Raw genomic sequence first — 26710 nt, 5'->3', positions numbered from 1 at the left:
CCCTCGGACATGAAGGGGGTTTATTTATGATATCCCTGCTTGCTGGAAGTTCTCCTCCCACCAGCACTTCACGAGAAACTCGCGGAAAAAAACGGATCCAATGAGAGCAGGCCGACTCTCCGCCCTGCGGAGGGGGCCTGACAACTGCGCTCCTATTATTAACCAGCCCTGCTTTGTGGCAGCGGCTGGACGTCTATATAGAAGGCTACTCATAACTGGAAGTCCGCCACGGGAGTTATTTTGGAGGCGTGTGAGAGTGGCATGTCCTCCATACACAAATACAACACACACACACACACACACACACACATACATACATATATACACACCAGTGGCGATTGCCCTAAGACTGCAAGGGAAGCTCAGCTTCCCCTACAATATCAATAAATAAGTGATCAAATATATACTGTTATGTGTTCATGTCATTGACTAAATATGCGCTACAACGCGCTCAACTTTTGTTCAGAATCAGCTTCTTATCACTGGTAACAACGTGGCTTTCCTCTCACTCATTCCCGCAGCTTCATAGTGCTTTAAACAGTGAGTTCAATAGCGAAGCAAAATGCTGGGCTTTGTCCCGCCCATCAGACGCTCAGCGTCTCTGGGGGTCTATGGGGCAGTGGGCTGGCCCGGACGCTGAGCTTCTGCATGATGATTGGATGATCTGTCTGAGGCTGAATCCCTTTTTGATTGACAGCGAAATGAGCGAATCAGCGATCTTGAAATTGAGCTTCCCCTCCTTGAAAGACCAGCATCCGTCACTGATACACACAGTTCCCTTCACAAGGGCGATCTGCTTTATTCTCAGCACAACAAACCACCACTGAAAAAAACAAACATTTTTTTTGTAGGTGTTAAATTTGAACAATTAAAATGATTATATTACATTATTAGTTATCTGCCTTTCTTTTCAGTGATGTAGGAAGACACCATGCGACAGGACAGTTACAGTCCGTCTTACTGTTCATTTGACACTGTAGCAAACCCAATATGATCACCAGTTCGGGCATTTTCTACAGCATGAGTGCCACAACTTACACACACCAAGTATCCAGCACATGTTACCCAACGCAAGAGAATAGAAGCAACTGCAACACAAAAATAACGTTAGTGACCCAATATGTGCTGGCTTCAATAACCTGAAATGTCACATGCTTGAAACTGGAAGAAAAATTGACGCCTTGCCTTTCTTTCCGGTAAATTCAACTAGTAATTATCTAAACTCAGGGGCACCTATAGAGCAGTGAAATTTTATTCTGATGATAAACTGATCCCTAAATTGGAATAAATAAATAAGAAAAATAATACCACGAGAAGGTGATGCCATGGCTAAAGTAACGTACCGCATCATGTCACAGCAGGACATTAGGAATTCCACACTTCTGATCCCAGCACACATGTACTATTCAGAAAGAATATTCAAGATTTGATGTTCCACAAAATCCCCATCATTTTCTCACATTTTGACCCCGTTTGACTCCATGTGCTCAATTTACCAGCATACATAGCAAGATAGTAAACATTGTGACAGAAGAGTAACAAAAATTGCTGGCATAAAGTGTGTCACTGTTCAGCGCTTTACAATAAAATAGAAATCAGTTCAAGGATACTTGGTTCTACCTGTGCTTCAAAATGTTTGGAAAAGTTCAATAACATTGTAACAGGAGAAACAGTGCACATTTAGAGCACATGGAGCATACAATACACAACAAAGCCAGGGTAGCCAGAGTCGCCAGCGGCGGGTGCATTGTAGTCTAGCTTTTGCTTTGACATTGCACCCATTGAGGACTTTTTAACCTGCTATATTCAGACAGTTTAGACCCAGTCTCCTGTCTCAAAGCACAAAGAGGCAACTCAGCAGTCCCTCCCAGTTGCATTCACAGCAGATGTTCATCCTGTCCAGACTGTCAATTAATCACATGTGCACAGGCTGATCAAACAAAAAATAAATAAATAAAGTAATTGAAGCAGAATGTTTCTTTTGGGTCGCTTTTGCATATCCCAAGCCCAGGTAAAGGAGGAGGATACAAAATATGACATTTAAAAACAGGAATTAACCAAAGAAGGTTTATTTGTAGTTCTAAATATATGACTGTTCTTATTGACATGCCACTTTGGTAGAGCAGATTTGACAGGCTTTATTTACTTACATGTCTCCTACCTGCATGGGAAAGTCTGGAAGGCATTTTTCCATGAATATTTCCTCCGTAAGAGGAGGAGCAGAAACATGTGAACCATGGTACTGTAGAGGATTTCCTCAGAAGCGTTTCTCCTGTGTATCAAGAGCAAAGTCCTGCTCCTACCAGCATTATGTAAAAAACCACCATTAGAACTAAGTGCATGTCAATCACACATATTTTAAAATCCACATCACACCTCCATCAAGGGCAGTGTTATACTTAAAACAGTAGATGGTGGAAGAGGACAACAATAGACTCTGCTCAATTGGCCGCATTGCATTCTGTCACCTATTGGTGTCGCTTTTATCCTGCAATCTGGTTTTACTTTTTTAATCATTGCCATCCAAATTTTGGCCATAGGTTTCGAGACTGTCTAAAATGTTGTTTTTCAAAAACGTCCCTGTTTAGTATTGTTAGGTCGCCTTGCCATATGTTTCTGTGATACACTGCAATTTAGTAAAAAGCATCTTATATGTTTCATAGGCCTCTACGGACAAGTTTATCCCGAACTTTACTAGGTTACAAATGGGTTAAAGATCTGAGAGATTTCCTGGCCACGGAGCCAAAATGTGCATTTTTGGTTCCTGAATCACTTAACTATCACTATGCTCCAGCAGGATGTTTAGAACTTGTTAAGTGTTTTTAGATCAAAGTCTGAGTGTGACCACACATAAATGGTGTCAGGATGCTTCACTTTCAGCATGACACTGAACTGATGGCAGCATTCAACTTTTCTTCCTTGGACAGTGATTTTTCCTAATGTTATGAGCAACCTGAGGGGGTTTCAGCCGAGAGAATTCCGGTACCTTACTCTTTTGCACACATTCAGTGTGTGCAGAAACAATCAAACCTTCCCCTGCCATTATTAAACAAGCTCTGCTCTGGTGTCAACTGGATCCTATAGCTGAAGCTAAGGGATGCGCCAGCTTCTGACTCACATGCTGGACGACAACACTATGATTTGGAGAGTTAAAGCAGCCGCAGAATGACTATCAGCAGCTCTCTGATGCGCATGCACAGGTTTCACTTGACACCAGCCGCCGGCGTTGAGCGCAGCTATAAAGCTGAGCAGCTGGGGAGGATCGTGTCCAGAGTGGAAACGGTGCAACATGGGTAAGAAGCTGGAAGGAGGCGCGCGTGCAGCAGTTTAGTAAGGACGCGCAAGTGGAGCGCGGTGCCATCACGCTCAGACACCCGCAGCTCGGGTTACGCAGAAATGGCTGAGGCTGCTGGTTTTTCACTTGTTTTCACCCAATTCATATTTCATTTGACATTCACATCATGCATGGAGGTGGATGTCTGCATACCTATTCGCCTTGACCACCAGATGCGTGAAAAGCTTTCGCATCGACAGGTGGAGCAGATGGATGGAAAGCATGTTGTTTTCAGACTGAGTGCATTCAGACAGGAGTTTTACCTCCAACTCACACCGGATTCTAGTTTCCTCGCAGCTGGCAGCGAATCTGCAGCATCCAACGCTTCAACTGACTTCAGGGGATGCTTCTACTCTGGCGATGTTAATGCAGACCCCGACTCTTTTGCCGCGGTTAGCCTGTGCAGGGGTCTGCAGGGGGGCTTCTCTTATAAGGGCATGGAGTATTTTATCACTACAAGCACCGAGAACGCTGCAGTTTCGTCTAAAAATAGAAACATTTTGGAAATAACGCATATCATCAGCCGCCGAATGATTGCTGCACATTCAGGGGCCAACTTCACCAGTAGGTGTGGAGTCACACCCGACAGCAACGTCAGTGTTTCCTTGGAGAAATACAAGCATCTTCATCAGCTGGATGCTGATAGTTTCACAGAAAGCGTTCTGAAATCCCTGAGGAGGTCCAAGAGGTTCTCTTCTATCCCCAGGTTTGTGGAAGTGCTGGTGGTGGCAGATCAGTCCATGGCTGCATTCCACGGGGATGACCTCAAACATTACCTTCTGACCCTGATGTCAGTAGCGGCCAGGCTGTACAAGCACCCCAGCATACTTAACTCCATAAATATAGTGGTGGTGGGCTTCATGGTGATAAATGAAGCTGACAAGGGACCAAAGGTTTCCAGCAATGCTGCCTTGACTCTGCGAAACTTCTGCTCCTGGCAGAAGAAGTTAAATAAACCCAGTGATAAGCATCCAGAGTACTGGGACACTGCCATCCTGTTCACCAAACAGGTAGGTACTGGACAAGTGGGCTGGGTTTTAACCCCAAAATGCTGCACCAACTGCTTCTTCCATTTGGACTTCAAATCCGTTAGTAATTTGTCATTAAAAATTTACTATTTTCTTTCCTTCTTTTATTTGGTCTGAATGTTAAGATGTCTATTCACACCCTCTCCCTTTGCAAATTTTTGTGTTTATGTGTTATGTCCAAATGCTTGATGAAGGGAATGTGGCCCTTTTGTATTTCATCACAGCTGTTAAATAATTTTTCTGTTTTTAAGCTTTGATGAACTCTGAGTTTAAGCTTCAGTTCAGAAACTCACTCTCCAAATGGCCTCCTAAACTATTAAAAACCCCAGGGTAGAAATTCCATTTTGGGTCATAGTGCCAACCCAGTCCTCATTCAAATATTGCCTGACCCAGACTCATTTAACACACCGGGTTGGGTGTTCTCAACTCAAAATGTGTTAAAGTGACTAATGGCAAGTCTTCCAAATAGTGGGCTAAAAAGAATAACCCACAATGTTGATTACTGAACATGTCATATTTGGATTTCAATCTTTTTTTCTATAAGTTCCTTTTTATTTCTGCCTTATATTTTCAGGACCAGTGGTCAAAAGCAGGTTAAAGCTGAACAGCTAACAGTCAATCACAGGACAACAAAGGGAGAGACACGGCAAATAACTATACACACACACACACCCACACACACACACCTAAGAGTTGCTAATTAAGCTAACTTGCATGTTTTTCGCTGCAGAGGAAGCTAGAGTGGGCAGAGAAACCCCACATGGAGAACATGCAAACTCCACACATAACAGCTGCAGCCAGGATTCCTCAGGACCTCCTTGCTGTGATGCAATGGTCTGCCGCACTGATGGATTTGGTTTTTAGTCAAGTTCTGCTAAAGTGATCTAATGATGACCAATAATGAAATCTTTCATGTATATTAAGACGTAAAGATAGTTGCATTTGGATAACAATATGCTCAGTGTATAAATTGCCAGTCCATATTGACTTTATCACTAATGTGAATGCTGAAGATTGCTATCTTTAGCTTGCAGTAACCACTTAGCAGGTAGTGGACCAATGCTATCCTAAGTAAACAAACTGGTTCTCTAGTGTTAATTAAAATCCAGTTTAGTTCAATTCAAACATACTTTATTAATCCCAAAGGGAAATAATTGTTGTTGTAGCTCATATTATACATTATATATAAATCATTAAGTGACATTAACATTATTATGCAATACCTTTTTAATATCTAAACGTTTCTTATTCATCCTGTGGAACAGGATCACTGGAGTCTGATAAGTCCTAACAAGCCAGGTTATCATTTCCTGTCCTGATGTGTAGATGAAACCACCAACATTTGGTCCCAACGACTAACTTTCCTTTCTTAATTAATCTCAACAAAAGACAGATTTCTTTCCATGTAAGACTGCAATTCTGTTTGGGTGTGAGGGCCACTCTGAGTGAGTCTTTGATATCTTTAAAGTGATCAGAAAATGTAAGAACAATAAATCTGGAATATTAATGACTTCATCAATTCTTGTTGCTGTTGTTGGATCACTATCTTGGCTAATACATTTATACTGGTCACCGATGTCGGCGCATCCCATGTAGCCAATGTTGCTGTGAACTCTGGCATATAGATCTTCCTTCCCGTGTTTCCTTCTTGCTTAGAAGTGCCACTTGGTTTCAGTTAAGTAGTCTTAACTCTGGTTTATCTGGTAGTAATATACAAAAAACAGGTAAAGCTTAGAAAGACAGAGGACACTGCAAATAATAGGAAAGGCCTCCTTATTTAACCTAAAGGTTGAACTGTGTGACATATTCAGAAATTGTATCATTGTGCTTACGGAACACAATGTGTGAAGCTGCCGTTTTGGAAAACTCTTTCAGTGTGTAATGAATAGCAGGAGGAGTGTTGTACACATGTTTGGCAGAGGTTCCCTCTGGCATCTCCCCCTCATTGCAGCACTAAGTCAACAGGTTCATCAGCAGCTTCGTTTTAGTATTAGCTTTAGCAGCATGACAAAAGCCGACAGAAAGTTAAGATAGATCAAGACATATAATAAACATTAAAACTAAGCACGGTGGCGCAGTTGGTAGCACTGTTGCTTTGCAGCAAGAAGGTCCTGGGTTTGAGTCCCGACCGGTCTTTCTGCTTGAAGTTTGTATGTTCTCCCCATGCAGAAACCAATTAACCTAACAGTTATGGGTTTTCTCCACTGGGAGAAAACCCATAACTGTTACGTCAATTGGTTTCTGTAAATTGCCCTTAGGTGTGAATGAGTGTGTGCATGGTTGTTTGTCGTGTGTGAGTCTGTGTTGCCCTGCGATGGACTGGTGACCGGTCCAGGGTGTACCCCACTTCCTGCCCATAGACTGCTGGAGAAGAGGTTACTCTGGTCAGATTAAACCAAAACTAAACCTTTTCGGCAACAATGGTTGCATGAGTGTTTCAGATGTTGTAGGAGGTCATTTCATATTAGCTGCAAACAGAACAGTCTGATGAAAATGAGGCTGGATACAAAATACTGAACTGGTTTAAAATATATTTTTGAAACGTTCATCAACTACAGGTTTGAACAATGTCTAGTTTACAGGCTGATATCATCTAGGCAGATTCATCTTAACTGAGACAGACTCCTCGTCTAATTAGCAAAGTATCCTGACAATTTCATTTTATAATTGTATTCTAAGCACTAATTAATTAAAATAGGTGTTCGACATGCAGACAGCAACTTACTTAAGTTATTGTTTTTCATCAAAGCAGTTACCTGTAAATGTTCAGGATCTTCTTAGACTGGTAGGTGAATACATCCGGAGACTTTTCATGTTAGGCAAACTGCACTAGAGCATCCAATAATATTACATTTAGAGTTAAAATGAAAGCATCCATAAACTCTGCTGTCTGTCTGTAGAAGGAGTATTTAACATGGTGCTTTAATATGTTGTATTTAGGTGTTTGAGCAGACAGCCTATCTAGTCATGTGGCTTGGAGAAAGTATTGACAAACTCAGCACAGTTATAAGAGCTTAACAGTTTATGCTACAAAACTCTAACATATGAAAATAAAATGTTGATCAGGTTCTTCAAAGTTAACATCTTTGTCTCTGTTTCATCAGGATCTCTGCGGAGCCACAACCTGTGATACTCTGGGGATGGCTGATGTTGGGACCATGTGTGACCCTAAGAGAAGTTGTTCTGTTATTGAGGATGATGGGTTACCCTCTGCCTTTACAACTGCTCATGAGCTTGGTGAGATAGCTGTTTGTGGAAGAGCCTGATACATTCTAGATAAAAGATACTACAAATTTGGCCACTGATTGGATTTTTCTGACATACTTGCTTAATCACTAACCAGACTAAATTGGTTTGAGGACTTTACAACTTTCAAGAGTATCGAGGTGTCAGTTAGACAAAGTTCTTGAGAGCTGCATGGCTTATATTCTCAAAATTATCTAATTCATCCACCTGATATGAATTCTGTTTCTCTGATTATTAAACACAGCAAAAAGCTAATCCAGCCTCCTGGTCTTACAGAGAAACACTAAGATGTCTGTAAGATGCTGCAAAGCATTACTTTGCGTGGGAGTGACTAACTAACAGGCAAGTTGGAAAGCTGAAAATAAGTCACAAGTTTATGAGGGAGTTGGTATGGAAATCCTATGCCAAGTCTGTGGCAGTTAATCTATAGCTGCTGGGTAGAAGTCTTTGTGGAACTTATCTGTTTGCAAGATAGGTTTACATTATCACCATTTGGTGACAAGCAGGGATTCTCTAACATTATGGAATACAGGGTCATATAGCAAAGGTGATGCCTATCTGGCTCAGAGATGTAAATATTAGAATTTTGGGTCCATGGCCAGAAAACGTCCCAGATCTTGACAGTTTGCATGAACTTGATGTATTTGTCAATAAAGGAACAAATCATATCAGTGAAATTTGACAAATTTGACAAACAGAATCCCAAACAACTCCATGAACAAGTACAAACTAATTGGGGGAAATTACAATATTTCATGCTGATGTCTAAAAGAAATCGTATTCATCTATCCTGTCACTCATTTCTGTGTTGCATTCTTTCATACAATAAATGACCATCAGCTGACAAGCCTTGATGTGATTGCTTGTAGGTATCCTACAGTTCCTCATAATGAGTTTTGGTTCTTAAAAATTGTGTAGCTTCATCCATCAATGGAACTCAGTAACCGAGATGACTTACACGTAAACCATATTAGCACGGTAAAGAGATTATACCACATAGTAACTCAAATCTAGTGGATAAAGACACCACACCAGAGGTGGAAGTTCTGAGTAACTCTAGGAATGTGTTAGCTTTCAGAGCAGTTCATGATGGCACACATGGTTCTCTCTGTGTTACTCAGACCATTTGTGAATAATTTGGAGTAATTTCCCCCATGTAGGTTTCTCAGAAAGAGCTGACCGAGCATGATACTTCTAGATGATGCATACTTACCATTGCTAACTGGTTTAAATCTAAGACTGCAACAAAGTAGGGTTGATGACTTTTGCAAATTTAAACAAAAGATGCCCCCGAAATCAATGCCCATTAGAGTGGCTAGGAGTTGAGCTGTTGGGAGGCCAACAGACAAATGACAAAATTACAATAAGGAAAAATAAACCCCAGGGCTAAACGTCATCCTTTAAAAACCCTAAAAGTGCAAGTTGAAAATCCAGTGTTAAAAAGGAACCAGCAAAATAAGCCTCAAGGTCTTTAGATCTTGTCTTGTGGGACTTACTTTAGGAAAAGACTGCAAGTCTTTGCCTTATCCCTAGCTTACACCTTCCCCACTCATTGGTTGCTTTTGCAAGTCTGCTGACTGTTTTTTCAAGTCACCAGGTGTTGAAGCATAAAAAGACCCACACCGTCACCCTCTGATGATCGAAAACTGATTAGGCTGTTCAGGAACAACACAGCAACCACTAAAGCTCAAGCCTGCCATGAGCAGAAACACCAGTTTAATTTTTAGATGAGAAATTATTAGGTCACAGTGACAATAGGAATGTTTGAAGGAGTCAAGGTAAAGCTTTCAATCCTATAAACACTGTACCAACTGGCAGACATGGAGGAAGTAGCATCATGCTGTGGAGCTATTTCACTGCAATCATACTGCAATGGTACTGGTGCACCACGCAAAGATAGGAGAATAAAAAAAGAAGGAATATTTACGCTTTTACCTTCACTTTAAATCAACAGCCAAATTGTTGAACCTGTGACAAAGTATCCCAACAGAAAGATCATTCAAAACACATCCGAACGGGTTTATAAATGGATAGCCATCTAACACTAAGCTTCTGGAATTGCCTTCTTAAAGCCCCAAACAACATTATTATAAAATGAAGGACTTTGCTTAAAAAACAGGTATATGCCGCTAATCCAATGTAATGAACTTCAGTCAGAAATATTCCAAAAGCATGTTGATGATTACAAAAAGCCTGTGACTGAGGTCCAACCTGGTAACAGACATTTAATTAAATATTAGTAGGGGTGTCTGTAAATATTTGAGACTGTAAGTAAAATGATGTCCCTTTGGAGAAAAATTCATGATACATTTAAATTTGAGTACCTAATTATGGTTTTGTAAAATCACAAAAATTTTGTGCTGTATTAGTTCCAATAAATCCTTAAAAGCCTATAATGAATATGAACTTCCTGCCAATGATGACCATAAGTAAACTGCTGACCGTAAACTGCATTTAATAGTCTATGTGACAGCTTTATGGTCATTTTCAGGAACAGCTGCTTGAAAAGGTTTAAAACAAAGCAGGACTTGTGCCTGAAACAGTATTCAGGAGAGGCTTTCCTCTGTCCTCATACATGACCAGCAATTCCACAATTTCCTTCTTTAAGCAATTCAGTTTATGACTGAACAAGTTCAACTCTTTGTTTACATATTTATATGAACATATTTAGAAAATGAAAATAATTCCTATTGATCTAAATTCTTCTGCCAGACCTCGTTTAGCACATGAACCTAAGCCATGCTACATATCCTGTTATACTCCACTGCGGTCTGCTATGTTTTGTGTTGTGCTGCCTGGTAACATAATTTAATTAGAAATATTTTTATTAGTTGTCACCATACTGTCTCTCTATCTGTTCCTTACGTCCTGCTAATGACGTTAAAGTGAAAACAGAGCTCCTTGTATCTGCCAAAGCAGTGACCCTTTTGTGTCTGCTCCCACCCTCTCCCTGTAGGCCACATCTTCAACATGCCCCATGACAATGTGAAGGCATGTGAGGAGGTATTTGGGAAACTAAAGGACAACCACATGATGTCTCCCACGCTGATTCAGATAGACAGGAGTCAGCCGTGGTCAGTGTGCAGCGCAGCCATCGTTACTGAGTTCCTGGACAGAGGTCATGGTGAGTTAACGCTTCCTGAACATGTTCCTGAACTCATTTTGTTCAGGCATCATTATCCAGCTGTGGGCTGATAGCAATATAATTTTTTTGTCCATAAAAATATGACTCGCAGCTTGATTTTAACATGTATCAGGGCATAATAATGAAGTTGTTCTTAGCAGATTGTAAAACTGTCTTACCTCAAATGTAGAAAAAAAGATCCACACAAAAATGAAGGCAAAATGGAAAAGATGTGATTGAAAAATAACGTACACCCATGATAACCCTTTACATTCTCTCTCCATGGCTACGTTCTGTACAGCTAATGAAATCACATTATGAAAAGGGAAGTTTTTTGTTTTTTTTCCCCCTCACTCGTGAACAAGACCCCGAGATACTTAAGCTCCTCCACTTGAGGCAGGAACTCCCCTCCAACCTGAAGAGGACAGGCCACCCTTTTCCGGTCGAGAACCATGGCCTCGGACTTGGAGGAGCTGATCTTCATCCCAGCCGCTTCACACTCGGCTGCGAACCGCCACAGCGCGTGCTGTAGGTCTTGGCTTGAGTGGACCAGCAGGACCACGTCATCCGCAAAAAGAAGAGACGAAATCCACTGGTACCCAAACCAGACCCCCTCCGGCCCTTGGCTGCGTCCAGAAATCCTGTTCATAACTTTTATGGACAGGACCGGTGACAAAGGGGCAGCCCTGCCGGAGACCAACATGCACCGGGAACAGGTCCGACTTAGTGCCGGCAATGCGGACCAAACTCCTGCTCCGCTCGTACAGGGACCGGATGTCCCCTAATAAAGGGCCCCCGATTCCATACTCCTGGAGCACCCCCCAAAGGGCATCACGAGGGACACAGTCGAATGTCTTCTCCAGGTCCACAAAACACATGTGAACCGGTTGGGCAAACTCCCATGAACCCTCGAGCGCCCTGTTGATGGTATAGAGCTGGTCCAGTGTTCCACGGCCGGGACGAAAACCACACTGCTCCTCCTGAAGCCGAGGTTCAACAATCGGCCGGACTCTCCTCTCCAATACCCTGGCGTAGGCCTTACCAGGGAGGCTGAGGAGTGTGATCCCCCTGTAGTTAGAACACACCCATGAAGGGGGACCACCACCCCAGTCTGCCATTCCAGAGGCACTGTCCCTAACCTCCTCCTGATCACGCCTCTCCAGGTGTCACTGTCGTTTCCCACGTGGGCGTTGAAGTCCCCCAGCAGAATAATGGAGTCCACGGGAGGGGCACTATCCAGCACCCTGACAGGGACACCAAGAAGGCCGGGTACTCCGCACTACCGCTCGGCCCGTAGGCCGAGACGACAGTCAGAGACCTATCCCCAATCCAAAGGCGCAGGGATATGACCCTCTCATCCACTGGGGTAAACCCCAACACGAGACGGCTGAGCTCGGGGGCAACAAGCAAACCCACACCAGCCCGCTGCCTCTCCCCGTGGGCCACTCCAGAGTAGAAGAGAGTCCAACCCCTCTCAAGGAGATGGATTCCAGAGCCCACGCTGTGCGTGGAGGCGAGCCCGACTATTTCTAGTCGATATCTCTCGACCTCCCGCACAAGTTCAGGCTCCTTCCCCCCCAGCGAGGTGACATTCCACGTCCCTAGAGCCAGCCTAAGCATCCGGGGATCGGGCCGCTGAAGTCTCCACCTTCGTCCGCCACCCAATCCTCTTTGCACCAGTCCCTCACGGTTCCCCCTGCAGGTTGTGGGCCCACTGGGGGATGGCCTCGAGTCTCTCATTCGGGCTTGGCCCGGCCGGGTCCCGCGAGGAGCAACCAAGCCACCAGGCGCTCTCCGGCGAGTCCCGACCCCAGGCCTGGCTCCAGGGTGGGACCCCAACTCCGCCGTACCGGGCGACGTCATGTGCCTCGATATTTTTGTCCTCATGAGGGATTCTTGAAACAACGGGGTCTTGTTCACGAGTGAGGGAAAAATGGAGCGGGAGATCGACAGACGGATCGGTGCGGCTGCCGCAGTAATGGGGGCGCTGTGCCGGTCCGTTGTGGTGAAGAGAGAGCTGAGCCGAAAAGCAAAGCTCTCAATTTACCGGTCGGTCTACATTCCTATCCTCACCTATGGCCATGAACTTTGGGTGGGTTATGACCGAAAGAACGAGATCCTGGATACAAGCGGCTGAAATTAGCTTCCTCCATAGGGTGGCCGGGCACTCCCTTAGAGATAGGGTGAGGAGCTCGGCCATCCGGGAGGGGCTCGGAGTAGAGCCGCTGTTCCTCCACATCGAGAGGAGCCATTTGAGGTGGCTCGGGCATCTATACCGGATGCCTCCTGGACGCCTTCCTCGGGAGGTGTTCCAGGCACGTCCCACCGGGAGGAGGCCCAGGGGACGGCCCAGGACACGCTGGAGGGACTATGTCTCTCGGCTGGCCTGGGAACGCCTTGGGCTCCCCCTGGAGGAGCTGTAGGAGGTGTCTGGAGAGAGGGACGTCTGGGCGTCTCTCCTGAGTCTGCTGCCCCCGCGATCCGGTCCCGGATAAGCGGAAGATGACGATGAAAAGGGAAGTTTTATTTCAAACGTGGACTGTGACGCATGGCATGAATCTGACTGACAACTGAAAGGGATAAAGGGGTGGGGCTTAGGGGCTAAAATTTAGCAAATATTTCTAATTTTTAAGTTTTTTGTTTAGTTAGTTAAAAAATGTGAAATGAGAGTTTAAAAAGATGCAATATGTTATTCTGACTGAGTGACAAAGAGGGAAAGTAAGAGCATAAGATTGCTCTTCTGTTTTAAAGAGCAGCTGCACTGATCAGGCACATTTGCCCATGATTCAATTTCTTTTAGAAAATCAATAAATCAACAATTAGTGGAAATAGTTATTTTCTGTCTGACTTTACCAGTCTCTGAGGTTGCTTGGTAGGGGTTTTAGTCCACTCTTCTCTACAACATTGCTTTGGCTGTTTTGCTGGAATTCACCTCTGCACAGCTCCTTTATAATCCCACCCCAGCATTTCTTTCAGGTTGATCTTGGTTGACTCTGACTGGGCCATTTTGACATCTTGAATATGTTTTTTCATCTATTCTGTTTTTTGCTGTGTTTGGGGTCATTGCTCTTTTGACAAAAGTTTTAGCCATGCTTCAGCTGTTGGAAAGATGGGGTCAGATTTGATCATAGAGTAGTTTAGTTTACAGAAAAGTTAAATTTAGTTTAATTAAGTTTATGTATTTAGTGAAAATTCACAACAAACGCTATCCAACAAAACTCAACAATTCTTTTTAATCATAATTTAGATCTGTACCACTAATACAATCTGATCTTTGATCCAGTTATATAGCCTAATCCAAAGTATAATACAGTACTAAAAGTCAGTTGATCAAGTAAAGCCAATAAGTAAAAGTTAATAGGGAAAGCCAAGACAGTTGCATTTCACTCACTGTCCTTGCAGCAATTCCTATATGGAGACAATGAAGAGGAATCTGTCCATTTTAAAAAAGGGAAACTCCAACTGAACCAGGCTGAGTATGATAAAAAAAAAACAAAAAAACTTAGAACTGGCTGCCACCTGACACTGCTATGGGAGCGGGCAGACAAGGGTGGAGGACCGTGTTCAGTCTGTTGCTTGTTTTTGTAAACTTGTGGTTAGATTGAATTTTAGAACATGGTAAATAGCAAATTATTTTTATTATGTTCTGATATGTGAAACACATTTAGCATTGATTTATTCTTAAATAGGGTCTAAGAGTTGCATTAACGCCATTGCATTAAACCATGTTAACTGTTAAATTTGAATATTTTACCAGATCATCTGTAAAAAAACAACTAATGCATCAGAGAACTCTTGATATGTTAATTTCCACAGCTGCTGCCTGACTGTTCATACCCCTTCTTGTTTGTGTCTGCAGGTGACTGCCTGTTGGACCTGCCTCAAAAGCAGCTCACTATCCAGGACAGTCTGCCCGGGTCCAGCTACAGCCTGCACCGTCAGTGTGAGCTCGCCTTTGGCTCAGGCTCCAAACCCTGTCCCTACATGCAGCCCTGCTCAAAGCTGTGGTGCACCGGGAGCGCTCGTGGACAGCAGGTCTGTCAAACCAGGCACTTTCCCTGGGCAGACGGCACAAGCTGTGTATACGGCAAAGTCTGCTACAGAGGCGCCTGTGTTGATAAGCACAGCACAATGCATATCAAGGTAAGACAGGGCAAATGGGGAAATAAAGTGCTGCTTGTCTTCCATGAACATATTTACCACTGACCAGTAAAGCATGGTACCTATTCTGCCTTTTGACTAAGGTGGATGGCCATTGGGGGAAGTGGGGTGCATTTGGAGACTGTTCAAGAAGTTGTGGTGGAGGTGTTCAGTTGGCAAAGAGAGAGTGTAACAATCCTGTCCCTGAGAATGGTGGGAAATACTGCTACGGCCTTCGCATCAAATACCGCTCCTGTAACCTCTACCCTTGCCCTGAAACAGGTAAGCTGAATTACAGATTTATTTAAACCCAACAGCTTGGCTCAATCCAATTCCTTTTAAAAGAAAGATACATTGAAAATGTACACCCTTTTTCCAGTCTAGGGTTTTATGTATCAGGACATGATGAAAATAATCTTTACCAGGTTCCAAAATGATTTCAGTCTAGTCAGAAGTGTACAGAAACACACAACTGATCCCACTCTATCATCATTTCTTAGATGAAAATAAAGCCAAAATAGAAGATTTGTGTGTGGAGGAAACTGAGCACACCCCATGTTGCTTTGAAGGAATTTTAGAGGACAAACAAATATGAAGTGCTGCTTATTAAATGTGCTTGAATAATTGATCATCGGAATGTGTGACCACATACAGTATCAGCAGGAGTCAGAGCATTTTACTGGCCTGGCAATTACAGGTATGTGTTACCTCAATGTTAAGAAGAAAAAATATTAGCAATGACCTTTGTGAAGCAACTGTTGCGATTTAATCTGAGAATGGTTATAGGTTATGTCTAAACACTCTGATGCCCATTATTCTACATTAAAAGAAGCATTTCGCTTTTTTTTTCAGTTCATTTCTATAGCACCAATTGACAGCAAATGTCATAGCATAGGAGGCAATTTAAAAACAAATAGATTCAGTTTATACACAAAAATGTATGGAGAGTTTGATCTAATCATATAGACAGATTCAAAGTCAATTACATGCATTCTAATTCAATACTACTTATAAGACAGTGTTTAGTTTACAATGACAACTGGTAAAAAGTTGTAGCTTAAAGGAAACCCAGTTTATTGCATTGAGTTACTGACTTTGCAGCAATACCCTTAACTGTGGACAGGTAATTGCATTGAGTTGTTACCTTTGCAGCAATCCCTCATACAATGCATGCATGTGGCCACAGTGGAAAGGAAAACATTTTTTTTAAATTAAGAAACCTCCAACAGAACCTGGCTCAGTGTGAGTGACTGTCTGCTGGAACTGTAGTTTTAGAAGGCAGAGCATACACAGAAAAAAACACAGAAGCACTGGTCCAGAGGTACTTTCTTTGTTAAAGAAAAAGTAAAGAGTTAATGGAAGTAGTAGCTTCTATAGTAACTTTGCCTAGGAGAGAAGCAAAGGTAAGGATATGCTCTGAGCCAGTAGTGAAATATTTGGGATAAAAACAGAGAAGATAGCCTACAGTATGTAGTTAGTTGCACCAATTGCTCCTTCAGTTGCTTTGTGTAGGAGAGCACCAGGGTTAAACGCAGAAAGACAGGGTCAACTGTATCATAGAGAGAGAACATGACATTGTTGGCAGCTATAGCTTAGCTGATAAGCCCATCCAGGAAGGAGTCACAGCTAAACAGCAGTATTCATCGAAGCTAACCAGATCTAGCATCTATGAAGAGAAAAACAGAGAAAGAGAGAACATAAAGTTAATGGCAGTATTTATTGCAGATAATGCATAATTGGTGAGTAGTAAGTGGTAACAGACACTGATCAATAACAGAAATATCTGCCTCCCATTCTGCTTTTAAAAATTCAAGAAACCAAAGTTGCAAACACATACAGAACAATCAGATCTCTAATATGTAGGTTGCAGATCTCGACCCCTTTGCATTCTGGCTTTACGCTTCAGTAAAAGTTAACTATTGTCTTTTAATGGCTGCTGACACGGAAAAATATACAGTGTTGGTCCTACTTGATCTCAGGGCCACCTTTGATACTGTCAACCACACAACTTTGTTAAATAGGCTGAAGGTCCTGGCTGGTATATCTGGATCTGCATTGGACTGGTTTTACTATCTTTTTGATAGGACATTGTGCATCAGAACAGACAAGTTCTCCTCAGTCTCTGTTCCTCTCCTGAGGGGTTCCACACGTGTCTGTTTTGGGCCCGTTATTATTTTCTTTTACATTATTTCATTAGTTAGGCATTGTTCTGTCTTTTTCTGACATCCTCTATCACATCCAGACAGATGACATCCAATTATATGCCTATTTTAAACCGCACCAGTTGAATGGGCTGTCCACCCTTGTCCAAAGTTTATCTCGGATCAGTGCATCACAGTAAAAAAGTCATCTAAAAGATTTTAGAAATCCAGCGAACCACAGTGAGAGTCATTATGCACTAAGAGAAAACAGTCTAAAGCTCTGCAGATCTTATGTTCCTCTGTTAACTTTAGGGTTCATATTTCAACAATAAAAATAGAGACTGGTTAAGGCTAAAACCGCTGCTGACTAACAACAACAGACAAAGAAAGGCTCATCTCACATTGTCAAAACACACCTAGATGATCCTGAGGACCTATGGGAGAATATTTTGACTGATCACAAAAATGATAGAACCTTTTGAAAACTCCTGTTACATCTGTGCAAAATTAACACAACCTTTTAAAAAAGAACTTCATAGCAACAGTCATACGTGAGAATGGTAGTGCAATGGTCAGGGGCTTCTTCTGATTTGGACAATGTAACATTCTAGATGCAACCAGCTGTTCTCAAGCTGAAAATACTACAGCTCAAAGGTCTTTTTGAGCTGTAGCTGTTATGCAGCTGTGCACTGATCCAAAGCTCACCAGCAAGTTTACTTCTAAATGGCAGGAAAACAAAACTGGATGAAGGTTTTGGATTGGCCCAAAGTCAAAGTCCAGACTTAAATCTGTCTGAGATGCTGTGGCATGACCTCAAACAGGCTGTTCATGAGTTCATGTGAAAGACACGTGAAGTCATTGCAAACACTAGATGGCAGTTGTTACTGCCAACGTTTTCATAACCTTTTATTAAGTTTAAGGGTCAATTTATTTTTTACATAGGCCATGTTGATTTGGTTAGCTATTTTCCCTTTGATGAAAGTTTCATTTGAAAACAGCATTTTGTATTTACTCAGGTTATCTTTGTCTTAAAATACAACTTCGATGATCTAAAATATTTGTGTGATAAAATAGCAAAAACAGAAGAAAAAGGGGGGGATACTTTTCACAGCAGTGTATCATGCATGTATTATGTTGTGTTTTTAGGTTTCAGTATACCCAGTGCTTATAATAATAAATTAAAACAGATTACTTGATCTAATTGCAAGTACAGAAAGAAATATTTATGGGACTGCCTTATCTTCCTCTTTAGCAACATTTATGGCAAAGTTGAGCAATGTTCCTCAAGAGAGCATGAGGCCCATCTTGATTTTTACTGTTCCTAAAATCTGCCCTGGTTAAATATATTAGTTTTTACTGTTAAACCAATCAGTTAATTCTTGGTCTATTTTTCATCTCCAGGCAAAAGTTTCCGCGAGGAGCAGTGTGAGGCATTCAATGGCTTAAACCTGAACACCAGCAGACTGGGAACCAGCGTTGTTTGGATTCCCAAATATTCTGGCATCTCTCCCAAGGATAAATGCAAGCTCATCTGCCGGGCCAATGGAACTGGATACTTCTATGTTTTGTCACCTAAGGTTTGCACATGTCCATTTAAAAAGCTGGCCTAAAAAGGCATGCCATGTGATTGCATCTCCTTCATAGCAGTACATTGGCTCTCAAAGGTCTACAAGCACCCAACAAAATTCCAGGTTTTTGAGCCTTAAAAAAGTAGACCATGATAAATGATTACAAAAATGTTTCATATATACTGGGACATCTAGCCATACAAAAATACACTAAACACAACAATAACCTGGTTACATAAGTGAGTTCAGTCTACCAGCCTGCCACAGCTTGGGTATGTGATATTTGTCTACTCTAAGCTTTTATCTTGCAAAGGTTTTTCCAAATTTATCAAATTATAGGCCCGTCTCTTGTGCACCGCTCTTCTCATGTCATTGCATCAATTTTGTGTTGGATTTACTTCTGCCTCTGGTTGAGCACATCCGAAAGTTGTTTTTTTCTGGTGAACCAGTCCCTTTGTTGATTTGGATTCACTGTGATGCTAAAAGGTTAAATTCCAGTTAATCTTCATCTTTCTAGTAGACAAAGGTTTGGGGTAAAAACCCAAAAGTAACCACAGAGCATGATGCTGCCATGTTTTACTGTAGGTGTTTTCATTTGCTGATGTGCAGTGCTGTTTCTGTGTCAAACTTACCTTTTGCTTTTGTGGCCCAAAAGGTCCAGTTTGGTCTCATCTGACCAAGACAGATTCTCCAACAAGGTTTAGTGAGATTTAAGCCAACTCTGGAGATTTTCTTTGGAAGAAAAGGCTTCTGTCCACTTCTGAGTCTAGACTCTAGACATATGGAGAATAGCTGCAGCTCTTTCAGTCTTATTGTCGGCCCCCCTTTACCGGTTTTTGTCTTTTGAGTGTGTGTGTGTGTGTGTGTGTGTGTGTGTGTGTGTGTGTGTGTGTGTGTGTGTGTGTGTGTGTGTGTGTGTGTGTGTGTGGTCACTGGTGTCTGGACAATGAAGAAAGTGGACAAACTGGGAACAAACTTGTGTTTTGCTCCACCATTATATCTTTAACTGTATAAAATCTACTGTATATACAGGTCCTTCTCAAAATATTAGCATATTGTGATAAAGTTCATTATTTTCCATAATGTAATGATGAAAATTTAACATTCATATATTTTAGATTCATTGCACACTAACTGAAATATTTCAGGTCTTTTATTGTCTTAATACGGATGATTTTGGCATACAGCTCATGAAAACCCAAAATTCCTATCTCACAAAATTAGCATATCATTAAAAGGGTCACTAAACGAACTATGAACCTAATCATCTGAATCAACGAGTTAACTCTAAACACCTGCAAAAGATTCCTGAGACCTTTAAAACTCCCAGCCTGGTTTATCACTCAAAACCCCAATCATGGGTAAGACTGCCGACCTGACTGCTGTCCAGAAGGCCACTATTGACACCCTCAAGCAAGAGGGTAAGACACAGAAAGAAATTTCTGAACGAATAGGCTGTTCCCAGAGTGCTGTATCAAGGCACCTCAGTGGGAAGTCTGTGGGAAGGAAAAAGTGTGGCAGAAAACGCTGCACAACAAGAAGAGGTGACCGGACCCTGAGGAAGATTGTGGAGAAGGGCCGATTCCAGACCTTGGGAGACCTGCGGAAGCAGTGGACTGAGTCTGGAGTAGAAACATCCAGAGCCACCGTGCACAGGCGTGTGCAGGAAATGGGCTACAGGTGCCGCATTCCCCAGGTCAAGCCACTTTGGAACCAGAAACAGCGGCAGAAGCGCCTGACCTGGGCTACAGAGAAGCAGCACTAGACTGTTGCTCAGTGGTCCAAAGTACTTTTTTCGGATGAAAGCAAATTCTGCATGTCATTCGGAAATCAAGGTGCCAGAGTCTGGAGGAAGACTGGGGAGAAGGAAATGCCAAAATGCCAGAAGTCCAGTGTCAAGTACCCACAGTCAGTGATGGTCTGGGGTGCCGTGTCAGCTGCTGGTGTTGGTCCACTGTGTTTTATCAAGGGCAGGGTCAATGCAGCTAGCTATCAGGAGATTTTGGAGCACTTCATGCTTCCATCTGCTGAAAAGCTTTATGGAGATGAAGATTTCATTTTTCAGCACGACCTGGCACCTGCTCACAGTGCCAAAACCACTGGTAAATGGTTTACTGACCATGGTATCACTGTGCTCAATTGGCCTGCCAACTCTCCTGACCTGAACCCCATAGAGAATCTATGGGATATTGTGAAGAGAACGTTGAGAGACTCAAGACCCAACACTCTGGATGAGCTAAAGGCCGCTATCGAAGCATCCTGGGCCTCCATAAGACCTCAGCAGTGCCACGGGCTGATTGCCTCCATGCCACGCCGCATTGAAGCAGTCATTTCTGCCAAAGGATTCCCGACCAAGTATTGAGTGCATAACTGTACATGATTATTTGAAGGTTGACGTTTTTTTGTATTAAAAACACTTTTCTTTTATTAGTCGGATGAAATATGCTAATTTTGTGAGATAGGAATTTTGGGTTTTCATGAGCTGTATGCCAAAATCATCCGTATTAAGACAATAAAAGACCTGAAATATTTCAGTTAGTGTGCAATGAATCTAAAATATATGAATGTTAAATTTTCATCATTACATTATGGAAAATAATGAACTTTATCACAATATGCTAATATTTTGAGAAGGACCTGTATACTATAACTGATGGGAGTTATTAACTAAAGAAGACTGAATGCTGGAATTTAATTAAATGGTGGTTTAGGGCTGCGCACATTTATGAAACCAAGTGATTTTTTTTTAACAAGAGTGTGTGACTTTTGAAAAGTCTAGGCAAGTGGAATTTTGACCTCATTCACAAAACCAAGGAAATATGCTTTCCTTGCTGTAATGAGGCTGTCTGCTGATATTTTCTAGCTGCAGTGCAAATAAATTAATCTGTATCGACATACTGAGCAGTGCCTTCAGCTTTCATAATACAGTTATTAATCCTAATCAAAAGTGACACCATATTCAGATTAATCTGAAAGCTGAGACCTGGAATTAAAATAACTTTATCGAGAATAGTGTGCATATTCAATTCAATTCAGTCTATATATATAGCGCCAAGGCAGGAAGGCAGAGGTAAAAAATAATTGGAGAGTGTTGTTTCTTGTTGCATTGTGTGAAAGATGGGTAACTTTAAAATGGGCTAAGTCAATTTAATCGAATCATATAGATTTCAAGTCAGGCACATGCATTCCAATTAGTAACTAGCCATTGAACGGTATAGTCAGATTCAGTTATTTATTCAAAATGGATAAAACGTTTTTCTATCTAAGGAACCCCAGCAGATTGCATCTAGTCAGTGACTTGTAACAGTCACACCTCCTGGATGAGCATGTAGAGACAGTGGACAGTCACTGGTGTTGACTTTGCAGCAAGGCATATCAACTATTAGACTTCCAACGGCAGTCTGAACTCCATGTAGGGAGAAGCAGGCCGGAGTCACTTCACAGCTGTAGCTTGTCAGTACGATTTACACAATCAGCAAGGAAACAGGATTGTTGCAGAAATACTAGCCAGTATGCTGTGTACACTTACTGCACATGCTCTCACTTGTATCAGTTTTCAATCATGTGTCTTTAAGCTGGAAGACTAAAAAAATGTTAGAATTCTCGACCAGACTGGTGATTTTAACATGATTGTAATATGAATGTGGCAGGTTGTGGATGGGACGCCCTGTTCCCCTGACACCTCAGCTGTGTGCGTTCAGGGAAAATGTATCAAGGCAGGGTGCGATGGCAAGTTGGATTCTAACAAGAAGTATGACAAGTGTGGTGTGTGTGGCGGGGACAACCAGGGCTGCAAGAGGGTCTCAGGAATGTTCACAAGGCCTGTGTAAGTAGCCCACTTACACAAATATAAATGTAAAATTGAGCAATTGAGTCTCATAACACATCTCTTCAAACAAATCCTTGCCAGTCAGTGTCTTGCAAAAATGTTCATACCCCTTGAGCTTTTTCTGAACGTTTTATTTTATTGGTCTAATCTACAAGCTGCCTGCTTGTCTTTTGACAACTTACATGACTGGTTGAGACAGTGACTTTTTTTTTCACCTAGTAATAGTCATAGTTGTGTTGTTAAAATAATACAGAGCCCCTCTTGTGTGTAACACTGAACTCTGACCACCCATAATATCCTGCAAGAGCAGTGATTTCCTATTTTTAGCAAGGCATAAATGTCTTATACCCATCTTATTGTTGCGCATCTGACTTCCATTTGAATGGCTAGGAAGATATGAGAACATAGGAAAATAACACATTGCTTCAGCCAAGTCATGCTCCCACAGATTTTATTAAACATGTTGGAAAAAGCTGCCACACTATATGTATGTATCACATGTGCACCACTGTACTGAATCTTCACAATATTGCAGCAATGAATACATTTTATACTACTATGCTAATGCTTTGCTTAACTTGGGGTGCTGGAAGCTTGAAACTAATGTGAAAACAGTGGCATCACTTACAATCTGATTAATTTGGGTAATAATTATCTGACTACTTGGGGGACACTCAGATAGAGCTGAAGTTTCATTCACATATGTTCAGGTTTAATTTTTCATATGAAAATAAACTTGAATGAATAGTAATTTACCACATCCTGACATTCCACACCACTGATCCCAGTAGAGATGCGCTGCTAAGAACGGGACCACATCAACACAAGACATTTACTTCAAAGGAGTGACTTGATGTTCTACAAAACTCCCTCACATTTGGATCCATTTAACATGTGCTTTTCAAAATTCCACCACACATAGCAAGACAGGAAGCAGTCTGTAAGCAGGTTTGGCACCAGTTTCTTAAGTAGCTCTTTTTAGCATCTGGGGTGGTCATTTGAGCCAGTCAACTTTCTTTACTGTATGATCTGGACTTTTCTTCTGTGCTGAAAGTCCAGATTTCAACAGATTTGTAAACAAGAATTTTCTACTACTATTCTGGGTTGAGTGACCATAGCAGATTAGCCCCTTCACACAGAAAACATCTGCATTAATTCTAAGCATTTGATCATTTTGACCACTAAATGTTTTGTAAAAATGTATGTTTAAAATGATCTTTTTTGTTTTCAGTAATGGCTACAACTTTGTGGTGACGCTGCCCATTGGAGCCTCCAATATTGACATCCGGCAACGGGGTTACAGAGGAATGGTCAGTGACGAAAACTACCTCGCTGTGAAGAACCACCATGGTAAATACCTTCTGAATGGCAACTACGTGGTGTCAGCTGCAGAGCGGGACCTGCTACTTAATGGTAGCCTGCTGCGCTACAGTGGCACATCCACATCTGTGGAGATTCTCCAGGTTACCAGACCTCTGCAAGAGCCACTAACTGTGGAGGTGCTCTCTGTGGGGAAGATGACTCCTCCCAGGATCCGCTACTCCTTCTACATCTCAAAGGAGCGTAAGGAGGAGAAGAATCTTTGGAAAGAGGAGAAAAGCCACAAATCACAGAACAGTGTCTTGATTGATGACAAAAACACAATAATTAAGAATGAGGTGATGAGTAAGGCACCTGTTAGTCACTGGGTAACAGCAGGGTGGGATTCATGCACAGTGACTTGTGGGAATGGTCTACAGAAGAGGTTGGTCCACTGCCAGAGCATAGAAGGACATCTTGCAACAGATTGTGACAGTACTAAAAGGCCTGCAGCAGTAAGAGCCTGTGGGGATCCATGTCCTATGTGGGAAGTAGGAAGCTGGTCTCAGTGCTCTAAGTCCTGTGGGAGAGGCTTTAAAAGACGTCCAGTGCGCTGCATAACTGAGACTGGACTTAATCTGCAGAGAAACCACTGCTCTGGAAAGAGGAAGCCTCAGGAACTGGACCTTTGCAACTTGACACTGTGCTAGTGCTAAACGCACCCAAAGGATTTATTGAAATCTAGCAAATCCTTCTCAAATTGCCATGATGATTCCGTGTTAAGAGCAAAAACTCTTGAATACAGTCAGTATGGGATAGGGTTTTTGATCCATTGTTTACTAAAGACAAAAAACCCCTCCTGACAATTGTTCCAATTTACATTAGTCTACCTCCATCAGGACCTATCAGAATAAAACCTGCACATGTATGAGTGCTCTTTTAAGACATGGTATACATCTGTTGTTTTTTAGTGCAGCAGTCAAAGTGAGTGCTGTTCAAAAAAGTCTCTTTCTGCATCCGTAATTAGACATTCCAAAACTTCTTTGTTTTACACTGGACTAGAACGTTTGGTGAGACATGAGAACCCTATTGTTAGGTTGAGCTTTCTTATCTTAATGCCTAAATATAAATGAAGAATCCATTGCCCTGCAGTCAGAAAGAAAAGTAGTACCTGATTGAAAGAGTTAGTGTAACAGAGATGTTAATTGATGTTATCAATTAACAATAAAATAATTGCATTTGTTGCATTTATAAGTTGATTGAGAATTTCGCAATGCATAAAAAATGTGGGTTTTTTTTTCCATTAGCCTGGCACTGTTCAGGATTAGGATGGGTTAGTGAAACTGAACTAAAGACATGGTCAATGACAGTTATTTAAGTAATGACCTCACGGAGCAAAATATATTTTCACCTGTAGCCAGATTGGTTTGTTTTGGTTGTTCCCTTAATAAATGTAAATATCATTTGAAAACTGCATTTTGTACTTACTCAGATTATTTTTGTCTGATATTAACATTTGTTTTATGACCTGAAAAATTTAGGTATGACAAAAAAATTAATTTCAGTTTCATAACGCCTTAAAATTTGAATGAGAATTTTTTACATTTCCGAAAGAAGCAATGGGAGATTTTTGTATGTTTTACAGGATTTCAAATTCATTTAGAATAAACAGTACGTTTTGACTTAGCTAAAGATGATTAGATGAATTAAAGGGAGCTCATAACCAATGGACTCAAGAATTCCATCTATTATTAATTTCCTGATATTTATTCACTGCTGATTTTGACAAAAGAAACACACTAAATTAACAAATGTAAAACTGACAAATGAAGAGAAACAAAAATAACTGATCTACAACTAACTTACTATTGAGATTCAAAATTAACATAATTAAACAGGTTAAGAATCTAAAAACATCCAGGAGATTGTCAGTCAGAAGCCTGAAGAAAGGAATTTATGTCCTTTTTCTAAGTTCTAAGATCTTACTTTAACTGAAAAATTAGACACAAAAATAGACAAGTGTATTAGCGATCATTCCTCTCTGATTCAAAATAGACTGTCAAAAAGATCTTTGATTTCCTTCCTCTTTGGAGAAACTTTATACACCTGTTATCAGCTTTAATTTAAATAGATGCAACAATAGCATTCAGTTTAATAATGTTGGGAATTAATTTATTTTGACTAAATCTAAAATCTTGTAAAGCTTGTAATATGGTCTAGTAATATGTTGTGCTCATTATAAGCTAACTGATACAGCAGCTAAAGAGTGCTTTGTGACACAGGCCTCACTTTGACAAGAAATGTGGCTTTTTAATATTGCCAGATCTCATGATCCCTGTACTGTCAGTCTTTAGTAGCAATCTAAGTTAATAGTATTGCAATGAGATCTTCTGTTTGCAGAGTGTGGCATATCCTCCTATGAGCCTTTCCTGATTAAAAATGAGACATCAACATCTGCACATGGGTTATGACAGAACATGCAAACAATTCATATTGAACATTTTTGATGGAGTTGCAAACGGTCAAGGGGTGTACCCACTCTCTGATCTAATTTAGGATGGGGTAGACTTCTTATCAAATGTATTATACGAGTCTCCAAGTGGATCATCTTAAATTTCCTCTTCATTTCTGTTTACTTGTTATTTTCATGTTATTTGTCTAAACACTAAACACAAAGGCAAAAACAGTTGTGTGCAGTGTTCCAACCATCCATCTGTCCACTGTCTTCTGCTCATTTGAAGTCATATCATAAAGAAATCATGTTTACCCAGACATCCATCTTCCCATCAATCCTACCCAGCTTGTTCTGTAGGATATCTAGGCATTTCCAGTCCAGAAGGGATATGTAGTTCCTTCAGCGAGTTCTAAGTGTTCCCCCGGGGTCTTCTCTCAGTGGGATATGTTCAGACCTGTCAAAGGGAGGCACCCTTGAGGGATTGTGATTCTATATATCAACCACCCCAGCTGACTCATTGAAATTTTAGTTCTCAAACACTAGGAA

General features: G+C 41.5%; 1 protein-coding gene across 1 annotated transcript; it reads left to right on the top strand.

Moving 5' to 3' along the window:
- The first annotated feature begins 3278 nt into the window (after positions 1–3278).
- Positions 3279–26475, top strand: LOC124883495 (A disintegrin and metalloproteinase with thrombospondin motifs 15). The gene is made up of 8 exons (XM_047390604.1): positions 3279–4344; positions 7467–7599; positions 10565–10732; positions 14592–14875; positions 14977–15154; positions 18415–18590; positions 22232–22407; positions 23642–26475. The coding sequence occupies exons 1-8, from the start codon at positions 3397–3399 to the stop codon at positions 24417–24419; spliced, it is 2841 nt and encodes a 946-aa protein (XP_047246560.1). The 5' UTR covers positions 3279–3396; the 3' UTR covers positions 24420–26475.
- Positions 26476–26710: the final 235 nt, after the last annotated feature.

The sequence above is a fragment of the Girardinichthys multiradiatus genome, chromosome 18 (assembly GCF_021462225.1).
Source record: "Girardinichthys multiradiatus isolate DD_20200921_A chromosome 18, DD_fGirMul_XY1, whole genome shotgun sequence".
NCBI lineage: Eukaryota > Metazoa > Chordata > Actinopteri > Cyprinodontiformes > Goodeidae > Girardinichthys > Girardinichthys multiradiatus.
This window is presented reverse-complemented; position numbering and strand designations above follow the sequence as displayed.